At 45.2% G+C, this 22235-nt stretch overlaps 1 protein-coding gene across 2 annotated transcripts in view; it reads left to right on the top strand.

Annotated features, from left to right (window-relative positions):
- Positions 1 to 22235, top strand: part of MARCHF4 (membrane associated ring-CH-type finger 4) — a 105963-nt gene that overhangs the window by 80495 nt on the left and 3233 nt on the right. The window contains exon 4 of one of the 2 annotated variants that reach the window (XR_008437865.1): positions 13738 to 14167. Coding sequence is in view for 1 of the 2 variants with exons in the window: in XM_053982295.1 (XP_053838270.1) it covers positions 13738 to 14099 (362 nt within the window). In the remaining variant the exon portion in view is untranslated. Of the gene's footprint in view, positions 1 to 13737; positions 16344 to 22235 lie in introns of those variants that run through there. The other variant, XM_053982295.1, reaches the window with a different exon arrangement.

Below are 22235 nucleotides of genomic sequence, written 5' to 3' on the forward strand. Positions count from 1 at the left end.
GAGGTAAATCTCTCGCATAGCAAGAGATTAGCAAAAATGTGGTTATCGAAATGCACAGATAAATGGAATGAGCCTTCACAGGAGAGAGTAGCAGCTTAGAGCTGGCCTGTAAGTCCTGAGAGATACCTGCCTGTTAATTAAATGACAGTCCTTGGAGAGGAAAGGAGGGGTTTGCCTCTCTCTCTGTCAAGGTACAATTAGGGGAAGTCGACATTTGTAGAATAAGGTGTCATTTGGGGTCAGGAGGACAGGAAAGCATCTCCTGTTAAACAAGGAGGAACTCTGCCAGCTAATGAGAGCATGTCACAGAGTAGGCTCAGGCATCCCCAGATGGGCTCTGAGGGAGAAGCGTGTCCCAGGAGGGCCATTTGCAGGTTGTGTGCACAGGGCTGTGGCGATATGGTTTGTGTGTGCTGGCCTGCTCAGGGGTAACCCTGAGGTTGGCATGCTGTGGGGTTATCCCCAGCAATGCAAAAGTAATCTGATCTGCTTCTCCGTGGATCACTGACTGATGGGCACTTCTGCTTTGTCTGTGCCCAAGTCCCTGCTCCCTGGCTCACCCTGCCTTGATGCTGACAGCAGTGCACTTCTGCAAGCACTAAATCCTCGTGCTCTTTGAAGTTTTTCCCGCTCTTTCCCTGGCTGGCCCCTGATGGTATTTGCCTTCAAAATGGCACTGCAGCTCAGCAGCACAAGATAAGCAGAGCAGGACCATTCATCCAGCCAACGATTCTTGTTGGCACACCATGGCAATCCATTACAGATCAGGAAATGTCTGCCTGCTGTTTTTAATCCCAGCTGCCAGAAAGAATAATCAAAAGCATCCAGTATGTCTGACAGCATCTCAGCACAACCATAGGTAATAACATAAGAAATCAATAGCCAATTAAAACTGATCCACAGCATTTGATCTTTCATAGTACAGTGGGAACAATAATTAATGGAGCTTCCTTGAAACAGTGACAATTCAAGCTTCCTGCCAAGACTAATGGGATTTTGTTTTAAATGAGCTTTGCTTTCTAGAGGAAAGACCAGGCTGAGGTAGGCTTGGGATGTTATCTAGCCAGGTCACTTGGGCCCTCAAGTGGTTTAGGAGTCAAAGTCACAATGAAATAAAAAGAAACTGAGAAATGAGGTGTCTGCAGGGTCTTGGTCTTCATCTGTATCGATCCCATTCTCAAAAGGAAAGCAGATGTTTTCATTCAGGTCTACACAGTCCCCCAAGGTACACAGCTGGAAGAATCGCTACCGCGGTAGGAAATCAGTTTTAATTGCCAAAGCCACATGTTGGCTTGATGACACCCTAAAGGCGGAGCACAAGGCAGAGAAGTTCAGCAAATGTCTTTGGAGGAGAGACCTGACAGCAGCCCACACAGCAAATTTGTGTGGCATTGGCATACCTGGAAGAGAACTGTGAGAATATACAGAAGTGTTCTGTGCCTTTCAGCTTGATGCGCTGCTTGCCATGCTCTTCATGCATTTCTTACCCAATTTGCGTGTAAACTGGAGCTATCAGGAGCTAATTGGAGTGGCCATATCCAGGTCCTACCTTCAGAGCAGGCAGTTGGGATAAAGCTAGGCAACAAAGTCACCTTTTCTTCACCATGAACTCTGGTTTGGACACATTCAGCCACAGTGTGCATGCTTTAAAAACCACTGAGCAAATCATTGATCTATCAGCTGTTTGGAGGCTGTGTAGATAGGAACAGTCCCCACAGGGTATGTTATAGGGCTCTCGATCCAGCTGGGCAGGGTCCCTCCTGGGGAGCAATCACTGTGGGCCCTGTAGCTGGGCCAGCATCAGGAGAAGCAACGCTGCAAAGCTGATCTGACCACTGACTCCTTGGCTGTTATCCAGGAACAGTGGATGCTTAGCAAAATCGAGACAAGCCACCCTTCTGCCCCTGAAAGAAGGGACCTATTTTTATCCACTGTTGCATTGATTGTTGCATAAGAGAGCAGAGGGGCAGCTGGCACATGTGCATTGTGTGCTCCCAGCAGTGGGCAGGGCTGCAGAGGCTCTGTGTGCCCACAGGACTCCAGCACAGCTCAGGCCACTCTTCACAGAGCCAGCACATCACTGCTGAGCAAAGAGACACAGCTTTGGACCTGGCTCTGAACCCTCTCCCTCTTTGCAGGGAAGGAACTTCGCTTCCAGCATAATCTGAGCAGCACCTGGGCTTTCACATGTACGCGTTCAGCTCCACACTCCCTCCCCACATCCATCTCCAGCAGGGTCCCACTGTTGCAGCAGGGCTCCAGAGATGTATTTATTGTGAATAACCATATGGTGCTCTCTGCTCCAGTGGATCAATGTGTTTGGCGTTTAATGAGGGCAACATAATTAACAGTTTTTGAGGGAAAAAAGAAATTCTTTCACCTTGTGAACTGCATCATGTGCTTTCAAGTGTGATACATTACAATTAGAATGGTGCCTTCCTGTCACTAAACTCCTTGACAAAATCAAGTGCCTGGTGTCCCTGAATTAAGTTTCTGTATGTGGGCAGAGGCAGGAGCACTTGCCTGCCTGTCACAACCTCTACACTATGGCAGGAAATTCCTTTGTAGGCAGCTGGTAGGATCTCCCATGCCAGCTGCACAAATTGTGCTATCAAGTAAGGGATGAAAAAAGTCCTCAGTTCTGTGCCAGACTGTGTTTTTCCAACTGCCTTCTGTCCCATCGCTCCTTCTACTACAGCCTGCACCCCACAGACACATTACTCATGGAGGTGGAAGCTGTGGTCCATGGCAGGCTCTTGTGGCTGTAGCAAGAGAATTCAAGTCCATAATCAAAATGAGACCACGGCAGGGTCACCCCCATGCATAGTGGATGAGGCTGCTTTTGGTGTGTCCCCAGCTCAGTGGGGAGCCAGAAGCGGAGATAAGAAGAGATTAATATGAAGCCACATTAATCAAGCTCTGGAATCACCTCATAGGGACTGATGATGGCTACCTACCAGCAGAGCCATCTTTCAACCCATATACAACAGGCTGTAGTGAAGAATATTGCAAACAGGCCTATGGGCTAAGTTGCTAAACTTAATTCTCCCTGAAAGTTACTCCCTGAAGCAGTGCTTTTCTTCCTGCACCAAGACCCACAAATGACAGCCACAGCCTGAGCCCCTCTGCCCCATGGCAGAGCTGGTTCCACAATATCCATACTAGGCCAGGTGGAACAATTCACTCTGCTCAGCCACAGCCACATGAAGAACTTTTCTGTGTTCTCCAAAGCTCTCTAAACCTTTGCTGCAGGTGTAGCCACACTCAGCTCTGTTCACTGCTATCATACTTGTAAGCCAGGCATTGGCAGATCCCATAGGTGCAGGTAAACCCTTATCTGTCCCTCAGCATCTCTCAGCATTCACTCATCTGGATATTGCAGCCACAAAGGCCTTCAGCTCTGGTGGAAGACCCTTGTATGTGCAGAGAAGCAAGGAACATGTTTTGCCTTCCTAGAGATCCTAGCTAGTAACAGATCAGAAACAACAGACCCTTTTCCTCTTGGCTTCTACCACCTTTGTTAATTTTGAGTAGTGCCTCTGTGGGAGAGGCGAAGACCTTTGCAGGGGAGAAGGTGGGGTGAGACCTGTGGGGACGCCGTCAGGGAGCAGAGAGAGGCTGCAGCACCCAAGGTGAAAGGCTTTGGGAGATCTCACAGAAATCCTGGGTTTGCAATGAAAGATTTTTTTTGTCATGGCTGTGAAGAACAAAGCGGCACAGGACAGGCTGCACCATGGTGTGTTCCAGGAACACATTTATCCCAACAAAAGGCTGGCCAAATTCCAGCATGAACACCTTCTGCCTCACATCCTTGGGATGCCTTCCTGCTTGTTGGAGGGGAAAGATGCCCACATCTCACTCCAGTGAGGCAGTAGAAGCAATCACAACACACATACCAACATCTGACATCACAGCCATGTCAGGTCCATTAATTTATCCCATGTGCCCTACATTACCCAGGGAGATGTCAAGGGTGATCTGTACTCACCTTTGTGTCTCTCCTAATTGGTTTGTATTTCTCTTAGTGAAAAAAGCACTTAGGTGACTGGAATAGTCTGGAAGAATTGGGCTCAAAAAGGACCTGCATCCCTTAGAAAATGAAAAAATTGTGAAACTATTCTCATTTTTCCTTACAGAATTTAATTTGCTAATAAAAGCAGAGAGGGAGGCATTAGTTCTACTTTCAATAAGCAAATGTCATGTTTTGATCATTCTTGAATAAAGCATTTTGATTTAACATTTAGAGATGACTGCTCATGCTGAGTATTTTAAATTCAGTGTCAGAATTTGGAATACAACGTTCAAAAAAAATTCAATTCCAAATGAAACATTTTAACCTGTCTGCAAATACATGTGTGTTCTTCCATTCTGGGGAACAATGTGACTTTTTCAGGTCTCATTCCAAGCAAGTGTGAAGGCAGATTCCCAAGCCCTGCACAGCACAGTGGTGCTGTCCAGCTTTCCTTTTAAAGGAGTGTCCCTGGAATGTCTGAGGATCAGCATGACTGCACAGGCAATGCTTTGGTCAGAGGAACATTAGCTATGGCCTAGGAAGGTTCAGGACCCAGATCTGGAGGAATGATTTCCATCATGCAAACAGAATGAAGTGGAAGTCACGTGCTTTTTCTCTCCTCACTATAAGTATTCAACTCCATGAACTTCTGTAGGGAAAGTCTGGAAATCTGAAGATAGAAAAGACCCATAAAATCACCTAGAGATCAGTGCTCTGTTCAACCTAGCTTGAAATCATTATTTACTCCCTTCTTTTAAAGACCTTGCAGTATCTGTCATGCACACAGTGAGTGTCTTTCACCTCTTGAACAAAGCCTTTTCAAGATGTAGGGTGTTGCTGTTATATCCATTTTAAATTAGGAGAAAATAAAGGTCCCAAGAGGATCTACCCAGTCCTAGCTACAAAGCAAGGAGGGGAAGCTTTAAGACAGCAAGAGGGTATATGAGTACTGCCTCCAAGCCCTGTCCCTCCTGTTCTGGCACAGGTATGGATAGACACATAGACACACAAGTGGGGAATGGTGCTGGAGAGGCATGATTCAGAAGCAAGGGGTTGTTCTCTTGGTGGAGCTCCCATCTCTATTTATTTAGTTGCTTTTTCCAAGAAGAGCCTCATTTATTGCTGCCTGCATAACTACAGACTGCCCTTTAATCCTCTGCTTTATCATGTCCTGTGAGTTAAATACTACAGGGGTACAAGGGCCCTTTAGGGCACAACATCCACTTTGCTGTAGCTGTCCACAGCCAGCTGAGTTTATAGGAGTACTTCGGTTTACGCTTTTATCGACTGACTGAGTAAGAATTTCTTTGGGTTTCATTTTACCTATTTTCACTGTTATTTCTTGTTTTGCTTTTGGGTGGTTTTTATCATTGTTTTGAGTCAAAGGGTAAAAAAGTACTGGTCTGGGCAGTGCAGGAGGAGGAAGTTGTGGTGGTTGGTAGCTTGCATGTTTACAGCTGGAAGTACTGTGGCATCTCCAGGGCCATGGTGTTGCTGTGTGCAACTCCAGGGGTCAGCCCAGCTCATCTGTCACATCTCTGCAGGACAACTTGTGTTATTTTCCCACTGCAAACAAACCATGTGGGAGTGCTGAACAAAATGAAATTTCGTTTCCATTGGACACCTCTTCTCAGCTCCTTAATTTTGCCAGTGTTTCCTCATGTTGGGTCTTATCAGCTCAGCTCTACAGGGCCCAGGCCCACGTGCTGTGGAGAACATGGCTGAGCAGGGCTGCCCTGGGATGGAGGCAGCATCTCGCAGAGAAGATGCATTACTTTGCAGCCAAATGCTCCCCAAATGCTCCTGCAACACCCTGCCCCCAGCTCCCATGAGCTCCACAAGCCCCATGACAGGCAGTCCTACTTGTCAACTCAATTCATCCTGCAGGATAAAACCTTCCTCCTTCTGCAGCTACAAATGCCGTGTCTGTGGGGTGGACAGCTCCCGCTTCCAAGAGGAACCTATGGCATCCTGTGCACACAGGAATCACTGCTGCATACTATTGTCACATGAACTCATGACATGCTGCAGTGTCACAGCCTGGAAGTTGTTTCTTGCCATGTAACTCAGCCGCATCCTACAAAATCACAGTGCTTCCCGGGGGAGGGACGCTGCCAGCTGCCCCACCAGGCACTCCCAGCAGTCATAGAAGAGCTGCCTCCTCTCCCCAGCCCCCCACACTCTGCCCCAGGATCACCCACCTGGTGAAGCAGCAGCTGTGGGGACTCCTGAGGTGCCAGCTCGCTGGATCCGTGTCCCACCTGGCAGGGCTCTTGCTGACTCTGGGGCTGGGTGTAAACGGCTGCAGAGAGCTTGGGACGCAGCGTAATGACCTGCCCAGATGGGATCTGCTGCTCCCGTGGCTCTGCCAGCTGGAGTGGAGGAAGCAGGAAGGAGAAGGGCTCTCACTGCATGTGGGGGGGTGGTCCTGGCCCACCAGGGGCTGAGGAAGCTCTGAGGCACAGCTGCCTTTGAACAAGGAGAAATGAGCTGTAATAAAAACAAGGTTTTCTGGTTAGGCGGCAGTTGAAGGTTATGGGCCAGCTTGTTTTTGCTGTAGTGACCCAAAATGGAAGAGTCCAAACCTCCATAAAATACTTCCTCAAAACTGGGAACAGCTTCTCTGTGTACACTGGTGGGAGCTCTTCCCTGGCCATGGAGGTACCAGGGACTCAGTTTCAGTTTTGCTGGAGTCATGGCCCTGTGGCCCAGGAGATCCAAGCATGGCATCCCAGTGCTGGGAAAGCTGTGTGGCAGTGAAACCTCACTACAGTGAATGCACTTCGCAGAAGAAGGAGGGTTTTGTCTTCCCCAGGTCCGTGGGATCCATGATGGCCATGTCATCCAGTGATAACAGCACTCAAGGGAGTCCAGCCATGCAGACATCCCAGTTCCTGCTGAGCCAAAACACAGTTCAGATTCATACATAATCAGTTCTTCAGACATTAAAAAAAATGTGCATTGAGAATGATTGATAAGAAAATGCCTGATTATAATCAGCTAATTATTTTTCCATATGTTAAGCATTCACTTGAGCTCTAATCATTATGAATACATTTTCAATTTATACTTTATCTCATTCAGTGCTGGAAATTGCTAAGTTTGTACACCCACCTTGTGCAGTTCCAGCATAATTCAGAGCAGATCTTTGCTAAAAATCTTGTGGACTAGAGAAATCCTGATCACTGGACCAGTGTCTTGCAGCTTCCAGAAATGTCTAAAAGACAGCACCACATGTTCCAACCTAACCAGTATGAACTACTTCTGTATGCAGGGTAGGCAGTTCAGCTCTTGAAACATTCTTGGGACAAAAATTATATTTTGGAGAGTGGAGATAACAGTTATGAAGGAATCTATACTTCCTATTCAATTTCCCCAGAAAGCAAAGGCTCCCCGAAAATTTGAAAGTATCGGTAGTTTTTATGGGAAACAAGTGTTTAATGAAAGCATTCCAGAGCTGAAGAAAAGTAAGATGTGAGGATAATGGACTCCAGAAAAGCAGCAGCAGCAGCCCCAGGGGAGTAGAGCAGTAAGAGTCTCTTGGGAAGAGAATCTGAAGGATAAAAGAGCTGTGAACAGCTCACAGCTGCCAAAAGGGATGATACTAAAGGCACAGCAGCAAACTGTGCCTGTGCAGGGGGAAGCTCAGAAGCGTAGGAAGAGAGCACAGAGGCTGCATCAGGAACTCTTTGAGGACCCTAAATCAGAAGCTGCAATCACACAAAAGGCAGAAAGAATACCCTTCATCTAATGAAAAGTCTCTAGAAATCAGACAGGCATGGGGAGCTGTCAGAGTTGAGCCCCAAGATGACCATCCAGAGATTCAAAAGGCAAAAAGAACTGTGTCCATACGCATAAGTGAGGAAGAACAAGGCAAGTCTAAGAGCTCAAATAATATGTGATAACAAAGGGCCAAATAGTTAAATGTTGCCTTTGTTTCAGTCCTCAAAACTTAACTAAAATAATTTTAATGAGGAAAAAGGAGCCCAGGGCAGAATCAGAAAAGAAGAGCCTCAAAAATACTCAAATGAGTTAGCTCTGTCCTTGCCAGCATGTCCTAATGAACTTCAGAGGCAGCTGCAGGAACAATGGCTGACCCACGAGCATTTCATCATCAGGAACTTGAGGAGGATGCAGGAGGTGCCAGGCAGCTGGGGAAATGCAAGCAGAGTACCTAACTTTTTGAATATAATCTCTATCAGATAATGAAGGTAGGCACTGAGGAAATGAAGGGCAAATCAGCTTAACTGATTCATAGAAAGATACTGAATATTTTTTAGCTAACCAATTGGTGAGCACAGGAGTATAACCAGATGTAATTTGGAAAGGTAATTGCAAAGTGGCTAAGGAGGAAGCTGTTAATTTAATATGCTGTGGCTTAGGCAATGCTCTTGGTGCTTTGCCTTTGGAGTCTCCTCCCAGAGAAGCATGTTCTAGATTAAATAACTATAATGCAGGTGTACAGCCAGTGGAGAAACTGCTTTCTCAGCAGTTGTTAGTGGTGTGCTGTAAACTGGAAACACATTTCAAGTAGAAGATCTTTTGGACTCTGCTCTCTTCAATATTTTTATTAATGACTTAGATAATTAAATAGCATGTGTTGTTATAAAATATACAGATGACACCAAGCTTGGAAAGGCTGCAAGCACTTTGGAGGATCAGATCAGCATTTGAAATTTGAAATTATCTTGGCAAATTGCAGGAATCAACAAGATGTAATTGAATAAAGAGAAGTGCAAAGCATTACCCTTAGGAATGAGAAATCAGAATCCCAAATGCAAGCTGGACCACAGTCACACTGCTGAAGACAGTGACATACCTGTTTATTTCATCAGGGAATCAAAAGGCAGGTGGGGTGTTACAGTGCTGATTCTGCACCTCTCTGTTCTGGGACTGCACCCTGCTGGGGAGTTCACCTGCAGAAAAAGGGGGATGAAATGAAGAGGTTCTGGAGATGATGAGCAGGATTGAGGAGAAGGACATTAGCTCATTCCCAGCCTAGTCAGCTCCGAGGTTCACAACTCTCCTCCAAATCATCCCAAGTGCAGAGTTGCTTTGATGCCATGACATTGTTTTCAACTACAAAGCTACCTCTCCTTGCTCCTTGGTTTACCCTCTTCCGAAGAGCACAGCTCTGCAGCCTTGAGTATCAGCCACAGGAACATCTAAGTATGCTAGGCTGTTCAGAGAACTTGTCATATTCAGCTGGAACTGACCTGGGCACAATGGTGAGGGATGCCAGATACTACGTACCCCTTTCCAAGTCTGAACAGATTCTTCTGCCTCTCTTTTCCTGATTTATCATCAGCCACTTTCCCATTCTTAGGTCAAGATAAAAGGCGACTAAGGATGGAGCAAATAAGATAAGATTAAGGCAAAAAGATTAGTGAGGGCTGAGCTGGTGGAGCTTTGGAAACAAAAGTGCAGAAATTTGAGATTGTCACAAAAGATTAAAGAATTCACAGAAAGGGAGGGAAGGGTTTGTATATGCAATGATGTCAATAGAGAGAAAGCCTAGCAAATAAAGTGTTATTTCCCAGAAAGCTTGGTTTACCTTGGCCTGAGTCATGACTGCTGTGGAGGCAAACATTAAGCTTTGATCACAGCTGCCATAATCTTCCCCTGACACCCAATAATGAAAGCAACAGAAACAGGCTGAGGCATGGCAGCTGTCTGGCTGAGATGAAATCGCATTTGAAAGGGAAAACAAAAAGGCAAAGTCCTGCTGAAGGTGGAAACAAGAAGTGACAGGACAGGGTGTTTTTGAGAAGGTAACTGTCTGGAATGGACTGTGATTTTTCCTCCTTAGATAATATGAGTGTCAGTGCAGGGGTGATGTGCCACCCACTATCAGCAGAAGCCTTATTTTGGTGGTTTTCTTTACTGGCAAACAGGTGAAACAGTTCCTGCCCCAAAAATTTTACCTGTTTCTTTCAAGAAAATGCATGGCAAGTGTTGGAATAAGAGGAAGGTTAATTAGAGGCTGAAAGTTCTGAGGAAAACATCACTTGGTGGCAGAGGCTGACCATGTTCAGGAATTCACTGAATGTCATTTTTGGGAAACTGCTGCTCCAAAGTTACTTGAAATTGGAGGCTCACAATCCCCCTGGGTTAATATCACAGGATGGTGGTAGAGCAACTGATCCCCGCTTCCCCATCCAGAGACAGAAACACAATTCCCTTGTTACATCTGCCACTGTTCTTCCAGCAGTCCTTCTGGCCCTTGGGCTGAGGACCTTTCTCTTGATCAGTTTTCTTACAAGCCCACTGATGCAATGCACCTCTGTCTCATCTAATCCCAAGGGAGTCCAGCTTTCAACAATTTTCAGATCAAGGAATTTCATCCAATGCTGGTCCAGCCAGGTCTCTACATGAGAAAATGGGAATGAGAGCAGCACATCATGAGTACCCACATTCCATGGGAGTTTCACTTCACCAGCACTACAAACTAGGGATTTCTTGAAGCAAGCAACAACCTGGACCAACAAGTTTTGTGTACAACTGACAGAAATTTTCCTTCTGAAGATGATGATTTTCACAGAGGATCCACTGAGAACAGATTTTGTGAAGGAGAAGAGGGCGAAATAAAATGGGGAGGAGTAGAAAAGGACCAGGACACTCCCAGAATCCACAGAATCCATCTGAAACTCTGCTATAGACATTTCTGTGTTGAGGACTGCACAAAGAGAGAATCACACCAGCCTGCAACCTTACACAATCACACAGGAGATTTGGCTTATGGAATAACTGCTTCTAAATGGACACCTCAAGTTGAATACAGTCCTTCCTAAAGGACTTCCCACTGAATTCTGGCTTTTAAATTGAACATTTCACCTCTGTCAACAAGAATGATTCTTGAGGGGAGGGGTGTTCTTATTAAGGGATGCACAGAGCTGAATGTAAGAATTCCAATCCTAATTTATCTGAGGCAGAGCAGATTTGTTTCAATGAGAGCATTAAGCATCCTGCAGCTTGATATTTACTGATAGACTCTTGCTTACTCTTGGCACTTCCTCTTGTAAATGAATCACTGTTACTTCCGCTTCCATGCCCACCCCTCCACTTGGTTCCTTCTTAATTTTACAGCCTCCTGAACTTGACACTGGGAAATCGATAAGTAATTTAAAGCCCAGTAAATACAGATGAAAAGAGGTTATTTTGTACTTTTATAAATATTTGGAAACCAAAACTATCTAAGAAAACAGCTGCTCAATTGACTCAGCAACCCATCCATCAGCATCACACAGTTAATTGCATAAGATCATAAACATTTATAATTAGAAGGCAAACAAACAAGAATTTTATAAACAGCCCTCTTGAATCAGGCTGCGCATTAAATATTTGTGATAAGGTAATTAAGAATAGATTTACAATCGTGGCTCGGTGTTTAATACTTTGTAGAATAGATTTGATTCTATGGAGAATGTTCTACAGCCAAAGAGAAAACATTTGATTTTGGCTCTTTTATCCCAGGCTTAAAGTGGTCTCTGAGAAGCACTGAGAAACATTGATCAGAGTGGAATTTCATTCATTACCAATCAGACAGCTCATTTAAATGTATGTCTAATGTCCCTTGTCGTGGGCTGATCCACTTCTGGCGTGCTTCAAAGCTCTGTCTCCTTGGCTGGATCTGCAGGCTTTCCCTAAGTCCTGCTTTTTATAGTTGATGCTTTGATCACACCACGTCAGAATTCTTAACCATGTTTCAAAGCAGGAAGGAAAACCCACATTTTCTATTATGACATCACAGGTTTTGGTTATAAAAAGCCAGCAGCGCTGCAGGATTACAGCTGTGCAATCTCAGTGGCCTCTGGGAACCAGAGGGTAGAGCTCTTTCGTAGTGTAGTGCCCTACACCATTCCCTGTCCCAAAATAGTCAGATCTGCATACAAGCTATCCAGTGGAGTTACTTCTATAGCCAGTGAGCAGGCTCAGCACCCATTTCAATGCATGTGAGTCCCCCTGAAGCTAATCTAGGATCAAGTCAGCAGGGCTCCTAGTTATCCTTAGAACCAGAGAGACTGGAATCTCAATCTGTACTGAAGCAGTGATTTAAACTCTCTAATATCAGATGCTGATCCTAAGAAACCAAGTGGCTGCATCCCATCAGTGAGTAATGGGGAGATCAGCCCCCAGCGTAAGATGACCTTCAGGTATTTTGGGGTCTGATATGGCACAGGTTGTCTCCAGTAATTATCTGCCATCAGAAACTAGAACTATCTGGAAAAGGTAGGTGGTGGGTAAAACTGTAGGATTTGATTAATCAGGAATAGCTGTAAAACACTTACTCTGTGGTGCCCATCGTCTCCCTACACATTGTTGGTCAAGTCATCCCCTTTGTTTAGGCATGAGCTTGATTCTTGTGACTCTTGTTCACGTATTTTTATGTTTGCAACAGGAAGGAAGGAGAGCTACTCTTCTTAGAAAGGTTTTTGATAATCTTGCTCCTGACCCAGAATGGTGAAGCCTTCATCATTAAGGACAATGAAGCCATTCCATGTGCTAACTCACCCTGCTAACTGCCTGCTGGTCTGGCTTCAGTTACATGGGACACAAAGGCACTTGCCTAAGAGACAGATGGCTGCAAAGCAGGGGCATTCAGGCTCCCCTCATTCCACATGAATCCCATCTCTAGCAAAGCTTGTGAGATACATTAGTGTGCCAGCGAAGCCAGTATACAGGAGGTGTTGCAGCTTCCTCCAGCCTCAGTGGAGAAGACCTGTGTTGCAGCCACTGCTAGACCTAGTGCTTCCACAGGGTCTAGCCAGAGTCTGCAACTTCAATAATAATAGCAGAGCTTAATACTCAAGTATTGTCATCCAAGCAACTGAAATTATTTAATTCCTTAGTCCTCATGCAAGGGTGGGGAGGATGATAGAGACAGCTGGGAAATGCAATAACTGGTGGGCTACTGAGGGATCTGAGCTGCTCCTTCTCTTATGAACACAGAGACCATTACCAGTGCCATGTCCTGCAGCCCAGAGCCGTCCTCAGACATCGGTCCTGTGCCTAGAGATGGGCAACAGGATACAGGCACTGCCTGCATGCTCTGCACACACTGGGAGCTACTCTGCCCCTTCTGTCAAGCGTGCTGAGCTCCCCCTCAAAGGAGGGAGTGATGTTCAATGAGGTACCTGCTCTGCAGATGAGCAAAACTTTGCCTTGGATAACAAACCACTTACAGGTGCAGACAGACCACTTTTTCTGCTCAGTTGCTGCCTCTGGTCTCCACAGGTGTGTCTGCTCTGCTGCTTTGTGTGTGGGGAGAGACACGGGCTGTGCACATACACGGCGCTGGTGCAGCAGCCGTCACTGACACGTCAGCTGCAGTTACACCCCCTCCAAACACACGCTTGAGCCCAGTGAATCATGCCTATGCAGCGTGTAAAATTAGCCCAGTGAGAGATAAACCTTGGGCATTTGTTGGTAAACAGATACTCTTTTGCTGTAAGAGCATAACTCACTGTGCTCCATTTACGATCCGTTTATCGATGGCTGAGATAAAACTGTAATCCCTTTAATTCAGGGTAAAAAGGGATCCAGCAGAGGAGGAGCACCAGTGCTCTGCCTGTCGGTAATTAAAATACAGGATTTATCCTTCAGAAAGCACTGGCTGGAGAGCTGAGCTTAACCAGCTAACTGGGGGAAAATGCTGGGGAAGGTTTATGGCTCTTTCTAAAGTTTTGTTTATGTTTTCTGTTTATTTCTTTCCCCCTTCCCTCCAGGTCTAATAATACACGAAGGGCCCTCGGTTTACCGGATTTTTAAACGGTGGCAGGCGGTCAATCAGCAGTGGAAAGTGCTGAACTATGACAAAACAAAGGACATGGAGGAGCAAAAAACAGGGACCAGGACAAATCAGCGCCCCTCCTCCCAAACCACCCACTCATCCTCCACTGGTGGTACAGCCACTAACTCCGCTCCAGCCGACAGCGGGGCACGGGCTGCCGGCCATGCCACAGGCACCCTCTCTGACCACCACTGTGCTTATACCATCCTGCATATACTCAGCCACCTGAGGCCTCACGAACAGAGGAGTCAGTCTAGTAGTAACAGAGAGCTCGTCATGAGGGTCACGACGGTCTGAGCAGAGGAATTCAGGAGGCCTTAACACGAAGTGGAGGAGACAAAGAACTCATAAAGCAGAGGAGCATGGTGTGCCTTTTTCTTTCTCTTTCCTTTTCTTTTTTCTTTTTTTCTTTTCTTCTTTCAGTAACTGCACAAGATATAAGAGGCGGCACCTGGCCAGCTAAGGAAAAAAGCAGGTGGAGGGAGAGCTGCACACTCATGCTAAAGAGGTTAATGTTTTCCAGCCTGTTTAAAAAAAAAAAAAAAAAAAAAAGAAAAAAAAAGAAAAAAAATAACAACACAAATCACAAAAAAACCAACAAAACAAGTGCAATACAGACTACAAACTGAGTAGGCAGAGTTCTGGGGAAGCAGAGGAACAGACGGTTTAGCATGTCTTACAAATCCTATTACCTGGAATAGGTAACACTCTGTGCACAGCCCCGTACACACACGCACGCGCACACAAACACACACGTAGTGTGAGATTTATAAAAACATGGAAGGGAACGAAATATTTGGAGTGGTTTTATTTTCCAGACTCCAATTAACCAGGGCTATGAGTTGTTTTGTTTCATGAGTCACTGGAGCCTTGTTTTATTTACCATGGGGTACCTGAAGTGAAATGGCTGGGGATTTTTCCATATTGATTTACAGAAGACAGATTGAATCATCTCACTAAGAAAATCTTAACAAAATCCAGGCATACCCAAATTTCACCAAGAAGCCTGTTTTTTTCATAATGTTCCTGACAAAGGGTTTGTGAGGGTAGAACTGGGAGGGGGGAGGGTGCTCCATAACCTTTATTTGACGTATAGGCATTTTTGGCAAATTTTGTACAAACATTCCGCAGGTGTCTCAAGCACAAGTACTGGTGTGATTCATGCCTTCATAACCCCAAATCCAGCATCCAGACCTTGCCACCCACACACATCATTTTCCATGCAGACATTCCAGGTTAATTTCCTTCCATTTTACTCTAATCACAAGAAGCTGACCCACCTTTGGTGGGTTTCTGCTCCCTTGCTGATTCAGACACTCATGCATTAGAGATGTACCTTTGTTTTTTTGGTGTCTGTATCTCTGCTGCTCAATTTGCAACAGTCTCACTCAGTCTTGTAGGCTGATCCTTTCACATCCAGTCTGTTAGTTTATTACAGAGTCTATTCCATTCAATCATCCAAAAGAGTTAGTCTGAAGAGGGAGCACAGTTGCTGACTGACTGTGTAGCACTTCTAATAAGTCTCCTTCTCTGGGATATATCCTCAAAGGTATCGGTTGCTCTTCAGGAACATTCTCTTTCAATGCACAATGGCTGAATCATTTGTGGATATTAAAGGGACACTGTCAAGTACTTTTTAAATAGTTTTTAGGGTTTGGGTTTTTTTTACTCTTCCATTGTTTGTAATATTCTCTTACAAGCTTGAAAATAAAATTTCTTTCCCTATCAGTTTTGTCCTTTTCCATTTGGGCATGTATGGTTCTCTCCACTCACCCCATTCCTTTCACCATTCCCTGTCCTTCTCCTCCCCAGCTTTCTTCTGTGACAGGAGGAAATCCATATTTCTGATTTCCTGCTGACTGTCCTCATTCTATGGAGGGTATGTCCCAACTCTATGGGGTTATTTTGCAGCTGCCACAGAGGAAGCATAAGAGCAGGAACCCTAGAAATATGGAGATTAGCTAGGATTTTGAGGAGCAAAAGCTCAGTTGTCACAAAACAATGACCCCATAGTGTTCAAGCCTGAACCTAGCTCCCTCCAAAATCAAGATAATGTCTTCAGCCAAACTGCATCCATTTAGCAGCAGTGCCAAGCAACGTTGCAAGATGGCTGAATGCAGCTGCCCTCCATCATCATACCAGCACCTCTCACACCTTCTCTGGAGACAGTGCAAACGTGGGCTACCAGCTCCTTTGGCAGCCAGGCTGTCACAGGTCAGGTGTTTCTGGACTGGAGAAGGTGTCAAACTTCAGCCTCTGAACATGGCAGCCATCCTGCAGCGTTGAGGATGGAGGTTAGCAGCTTAAAGCAAGGTCATACTTTTCACCTCGATTACTTGACAGTGTCCCTTTAAATATCAGAATGCAACGGCACAGGTACTTACTTCTCTGGCAGAGAATGTGGGAGGTGGAACACTGTCCGAGAAAGCCAGCTTACTGAGGACCAGTGTGAAACAGCATGGTTTCTGAGGCCATTGTACCTTTGTCTGACCAGATTTACTATCTACCAAAGAGTGCTTTTGGCAGAGGGGAGAAAAGAGATGGTGGTGGGCAGAGGGAGAGGGAAGGGGCAGTTCCAATCATCTCTGAAAGTAGCTATCCCCCAGAAGGAAAGTGTTGCAATGAATGATCTCTGGAAGAACTGCTTCAGTAGAGAGAAACCTGGCCAAAGCAAGCAAACACAGCAGCCTCTCACCCCTATGCCTATTCTGGAAGCTGTCCTCATTCCAAGAGATGAGTAATTACAGTGTTTTTGGGAAGGGGGAATCATACACAGATGAAGGGACAGCTGTCACCCATGATGTCATTTCCCTCCCTGCCCTCCACTCATTTAATATGGAGAAGTCAAATTCCTTTAATTTGGCTAACAGATAAAATGTTACGAGGTCAGAAGCACAACTTGCTGTGAAAGAGTGGTGTACTCTGAGCACACAGGACTCTGCATACTCTCACTCCAGCTCTGCCACTGACTCTGTAGCCTTGGGCTGTTTGGCTCAGTCCCCCCTCCACGCAAAGGGGGAATAACAATACGTACCTACCTCACAGGGGTGTTGTGAGAATCCACGTTGGTAAAGCCTGTTGAAGTGCTAAGTCTACCACCAGTAGTCACGAGGCGTGTGGTGGGGGTGAGCAGCGCTGCCCTTTTGCTGGTTACAGTCCGAATCACAGCGGGAGTCCCATCGGCCTTCTCCTGCTTGGAGACCCTCCTTGATCGGAAGCGGAGGCTGTCACCCGAGTGCCCTCTCCTCCATTGCATGACATTTTAAGCGGCTGTGAGGTGCAGGATAGTGACAGACATGAAGTCCTACTTGACCAGGGATTTGCTACAACGTTTTCTATATCTGTGGGGTTTGTTGGTTTGTTTTTTCCATATATTGTGCTTAGAAATAAACTTTCCACTTAGGGCTGGCGGTTTGGGGTCTATTCTGTTGCATGGCAATGTATACAAGTCTTATTGTCTGTCTTACTGTGCAAATGATCCCGCAGCCCAGTTTCAGAGATGGGCATGGTCTGAGCCTTTTCACAGTGGCATAAGACTCAAAAGCCTGTCTAGACTGTTTAATATTTAAACAACACAATGAACTTGTCAATTGTATGTGTTCTGTGCAATACGAAGCATGTCATTAGCTGGCTTGATGGGCAGAGGGGCTAAAGGAAGGTCAAAACTTGTTCAAAGAGCTTCATACATGTGCCAGCATGGGAGCCGAAGGGCTGCCACCAGCAAAGCAGCTCGGGGGAAGCCATTGGAAACTATTTTCAAAACAGTTTACTCCAGAACAAGGTACTTCTGAGTTTACGAACTTCTGGGCTGCCAGCCTGAGAGAACAAGTGCAAATTTAGTATGGGGGTTGGGGTTTTGAATTCCCTTTTTCTCTCCTCAAAGTTTTGATGGCAGAAATACTGAGGATCTCTTCCTTCCATAGCACAGTTCTCTCATCTCCCACAGTCTCGTTGTGCTGTCCCCTTTGTGCTACTATGCAGGACTTTCAAAGGTGCAAATGGAGACAGCACATTCCCGAGACATGAAAAGTAAGTTGAATATTGGGTGATTCTAGCAGATAGACAAGATGGGGCAGAGCTATGCTACAGAGGCATCTCTTCTTCCCCATGTCTTTCTTTTAGTCTTGTCTGCTGGGTCCCTGAAGAGACGTTCCCTGTATTTTGTTACAAAACTGTCAGATCACCTTCCACTGACAAACAAAGCTTGCAGAGTTTGGCAGCTGTTTCTCCCAGTGGAGAAAATTCTGGGTCCTATTACTGTGGAGACCCTTCAGTTCTTGGGCTTTGTGGTCCTCCAGCATTGTTTGGGGGTGGTCAGTGTGGAGGACTGTGTTCAGCCATCATCAGAAATCATGTGTGTATGGTCCTGCTCAATCTTGTGATTTCTGCCAGTCCCCTGATTTTCTGTCAGCTTTGACAGGTCTTTCTGGTAATGCTTTTCGGGTTATGCTCTTCAGAGGTGTTTTGCTCTGTGTCAGTTGCCAATGCCGTTCTTGCCTACTGAAACATCAGTGCTGGCCTCCAGCTTCCACAGCTCTTCCATTCTTGCTGTCCTGTCTCTTGGTAAATACTCACTGCCAAGTTCAAACCCTCTTCCTCTGTGCCTGCAAGGGGTCAAGCACATGCACTAACCCAAGGGTCACCAGAGAACACGGGGAATTTTAAGAGTCTGTATCAATAAGTCAAACTCTGTAACTATCAGTCTTTGATATATACTTACTTTGCCAATCTCAGTGCCTGTTAATTGGTTGCTACAAAAAAACTACTGGCAAATGCTGGCAAATACTACTAAATGCTGGCAAAACCCATATACCCAGCTAACATTTGATTTCCAATTTAAAATGTAAGAAATGATGGGCTGTTTTTCCGAAAAATCTGGTATGTTCCCTGTTGTGGTTTCCCAAGCAAGGTGGTGAAGAGGTTCTTGTTTTACCTTCCCATGATGGGATGGGCAACCCAAGGAAAGAGAAAGTCAGCAACTTAGATTTGAGTCAAGAGAAGTGTTGGCTGTCCTGTTTTCGCTCACGGAGACAGGAAAATACTACTCATGCCTGCCAGATCCCTGGCTCTTCTCAAAGCCCTTCATCTGGGAGCAGTAAAACACTAGAGCAAATGGCTGTAGCTGGAGGACCTTTCTGAAGACTTTCAAGTTCTGTCCACTTGTAGTAGACTTTCATCCAAGCATCCTCCCTTTCTTTTCCTTAAGAGAAAAAGAGTATTTTGACTAAGCAAAGCACTAATGCTCTTCAGTGTAGGATGAGGCTGTACCATTAGCACTTCCAACCTGTGGTACATCTACCAGGATTCCTGTCCATCTTCTTGTGAGGATGCATGGTCAGAAGAGCTGCTCCTTCCTCTTTCTCTTTTATGTTGGTCAAGCGCTTGGAGGAAAACAGTCAGCAGTACAATTGCCTTAGGGAGTACTGGCTGAGTATCCTGATCTCCCCTCCACCGTCATCTCCCCTGTGACTGCTCCTTCTCATTCCTGAGGTAACAGATGCCTCATCCCCTCTGCCATCCTTAGACTCTGGCCCTGAAGATTTCATGAACAGACACAGAATTCCTCCCAGAGTAGTTTTTAAGTCTTCTACATCATTTGCATTTCCAGACAGGCAAATTCACTCTATTGATAAACAATGACATTCAGATCTTGAGAGGACAAGCAAGTATAGGAGCCTATTGCATTGACCTTCATCATTTCTTACATGCTGAAGGAAATACGGTGAAAACACCAATTGTTGTCCTCCATTTTGCAGCAATGGACCAGTGGCTATAGGAATATTTCCCTCAATAATGCAAGTCTGACATGCAGCAGTTACTGCAGGCAGTCTTTGATCTCACATCTATCATGTCAGATAAAAGGAGAGCAGAATCTGACAGTTTTGTGCTGTTTACACAAACATCAAAAACTATCTTAGTTCATTATTCAAATTACCTCCAGGTCAGTGGGTGAATTTCTCCTCTGATGAAAGAATGATGTTTTTTCTTCCAGAACTGGAATGGCAAGATAATAGATATATAAACATATACATATATATTTATAAATGTTATCCTGGAAACATAAAGAAGAGATAAAAACCTAAATAAACCTACAACAATACTTGATTTTTGAATAGGTCTTGACAGAATCCAGGGAGTTGCTGTGTGGAAAATGCGACACAGGGTTTGACTTCAGGCAAAGAGAAGACAGAAGAGGGAAGTACTTTTAAGGCACTCTTGGCCTATCTTTAGTTCATGCTCATTATTGTATAGCGTTTGATTAAGACAGAAATATGTGGAAAACAGACACTCAGCTCCAGCAGCAGGAAACAGACTAAAGACCCCTCAAAATTATCTGAGCCTTAAACAAGCACAATGATGCAAAAGCACAAACAACTGCCATCACAACTGCTTGAAAAGAGATGGATTTCTAAATGGGACAAGAACTCAGAAATTCTTTTCCAAGCCACATTTCCCATATTTCTTATTTAAAAAAAGAAAAAAAAAGAGAGAGAAAATTAAAAAGGAGTATTTTGATACCTAAATCTTAAAGAAGTAAGTAACAGTAGAGAAGAGATACTAAGAGAAGATGCTCCTTTCTATGTTATATTATGCATCAAGATGTGCTTTGCCAAACAGAATTAGGATATCACATTCAGTTCCCTGATCATTCAGAGAAAGTCTCAGTGACTGAGTCTGCTCATCGAGACTTCCTAGAGTGTAGCTCTCCAGAGTACCAGAGCTCCCATCTGGATGAGCTGGCATCAGGCTGTTTGCCTCCAGCTGCAGTCTTCTGTGGCGGGATCACCACCTGTTAGCAAGTCACTGTTGGGCAACTTTGATCAGCTGATATTGGTTATGATATTAATAATCACAAAAATTGCACATTCCCATCGTGCCCGTGCAAGTGACCTGTCTCATCCTTTCACAGCTGAAGTTGATGAGAGCTACTCTGCTCTTTGGTCTTCATCACAGGAGAGCTTTCCTTTAAAATCCAGCCTGCCACACTTATCTGGGAGATTTTCTACAACACTTCATAGAAGTTCTTTCTCCTTTAAGGATGAACAGACTTCTGACTAACCCACCTGATCTTATTTTCCAGCTAGAGAGACAAAAATTAATGTTCTCTGACCAGCTGATCTCAGTACCTATGTTCTTATGAGATTATATTCCCCCTCCCCTTTCACTCACTACTCCATAATCTTCGCTTTCCTTTGGAAAGGGGTGATTCATTGCTACCAAATGGTAGCAGTCTTTGAGATGGGAGTCTGGACAGCCCTTCTACTCCTTGTTAACAGGCACACAAACATTCCTCCCACCCCTCTAGACTGATGTGGCCAGCAGAACCCTTTTTCATGGAGTTTCACTTCTTGATCCAGAAGAACAACTGCTTTCAAGCATCTCCTTCACTGCTATCAAGCTGTGGGATAATGGCATGGGGAATCTTGTTTTTTAGCCTCAGGGTAACTACAGTGGATGATGTAACTGAGCCAGAAACACAGTGAGGACAAAGCACTTGTATTTTAGATGGTGGTAAACGTGGGTGAGGCTTGTTCTGATCACAGGGGAGCAAGAATCTTTGTTAGCTTCATACAGTAGCAAATCAAAACGGCCTCGTTCCCTCGTGTTTTTAGCTCATTTACATCAGCTCTCCATTATAAACAAACCCTTTTGTAGGCAATGCAGGCCAGGCCTGGGGAGGAAATCTTCCTCATTCCAGAAGCACAACCAGCCTGTAGCTATGCATCAATCCCATCAGGACTTTTGCCCCTGAGAGGCTGAGCGCAAGAATGGAGGTGGCTAGCAGGGATGGCAAGAACACTTCCCTGAATCTTCATCCCCAGTGGGCAAATTTTGCATCTCTACATGTGAGTCCCCTTTGAAGTCACTCCTAAGGCCTCCTTCACTACTACAGGGTCTGCCCAGGAGAGGAAGCAGTGTCTCTGCATGGATCCCCCAGGTCTGTTGCTGGGATCCTCATTCAAGCCTGCAAGAAATCACTATGTTCACTGAAGGTTGATATGATTCAATGGTGCATCCATGCAGAAATACTCTCTTGAGACTACTACAGAGTCTGTGGGGCTGGGAGGGAGGGGGTGGTTTTGTCCAGGGCAGGAAGCACGGGGAAGGGAAGGCAGCAATGTAAGGAAAAATCAGCCACAAGGGAGGGGCTGACTAAAAGGAATGACCATGTCAACTGTGTTACTGTCCCGTCATTCTCCTGAACCCAGAATGGAAACTTCCAAGTGCTCTTCATGAGCTTACGTTTATTAGAAAACTATTCCTGGGTGTTCAAGATTGTTTTCTAACGAAAATATACATAATAAAAAAAAAAAGAAAATTAATGACTCTTGGTAATCTTTTCATTTCCTCTCTTCACTTGTAACATCTTGTGAAATTCACCTCCTTTCTCATTTGTTTGCTACAATAAAAACTCTTTCGTTCTGGTCACAA

Source organism: Vidua macroura, chromosome 7, assembly GCF_024509145.1.
Source record: "Vidua macroura isolate BioBank_ID:100142 chromosome 7, ASM2450914v1, whole genome shotgun sequence".
NCBI classification, from domain to species: Eukaryota; Metazoa; Chordata; class Aves; order Passeriformes; family Viduidae; genus Vidua; species Vidua macroura.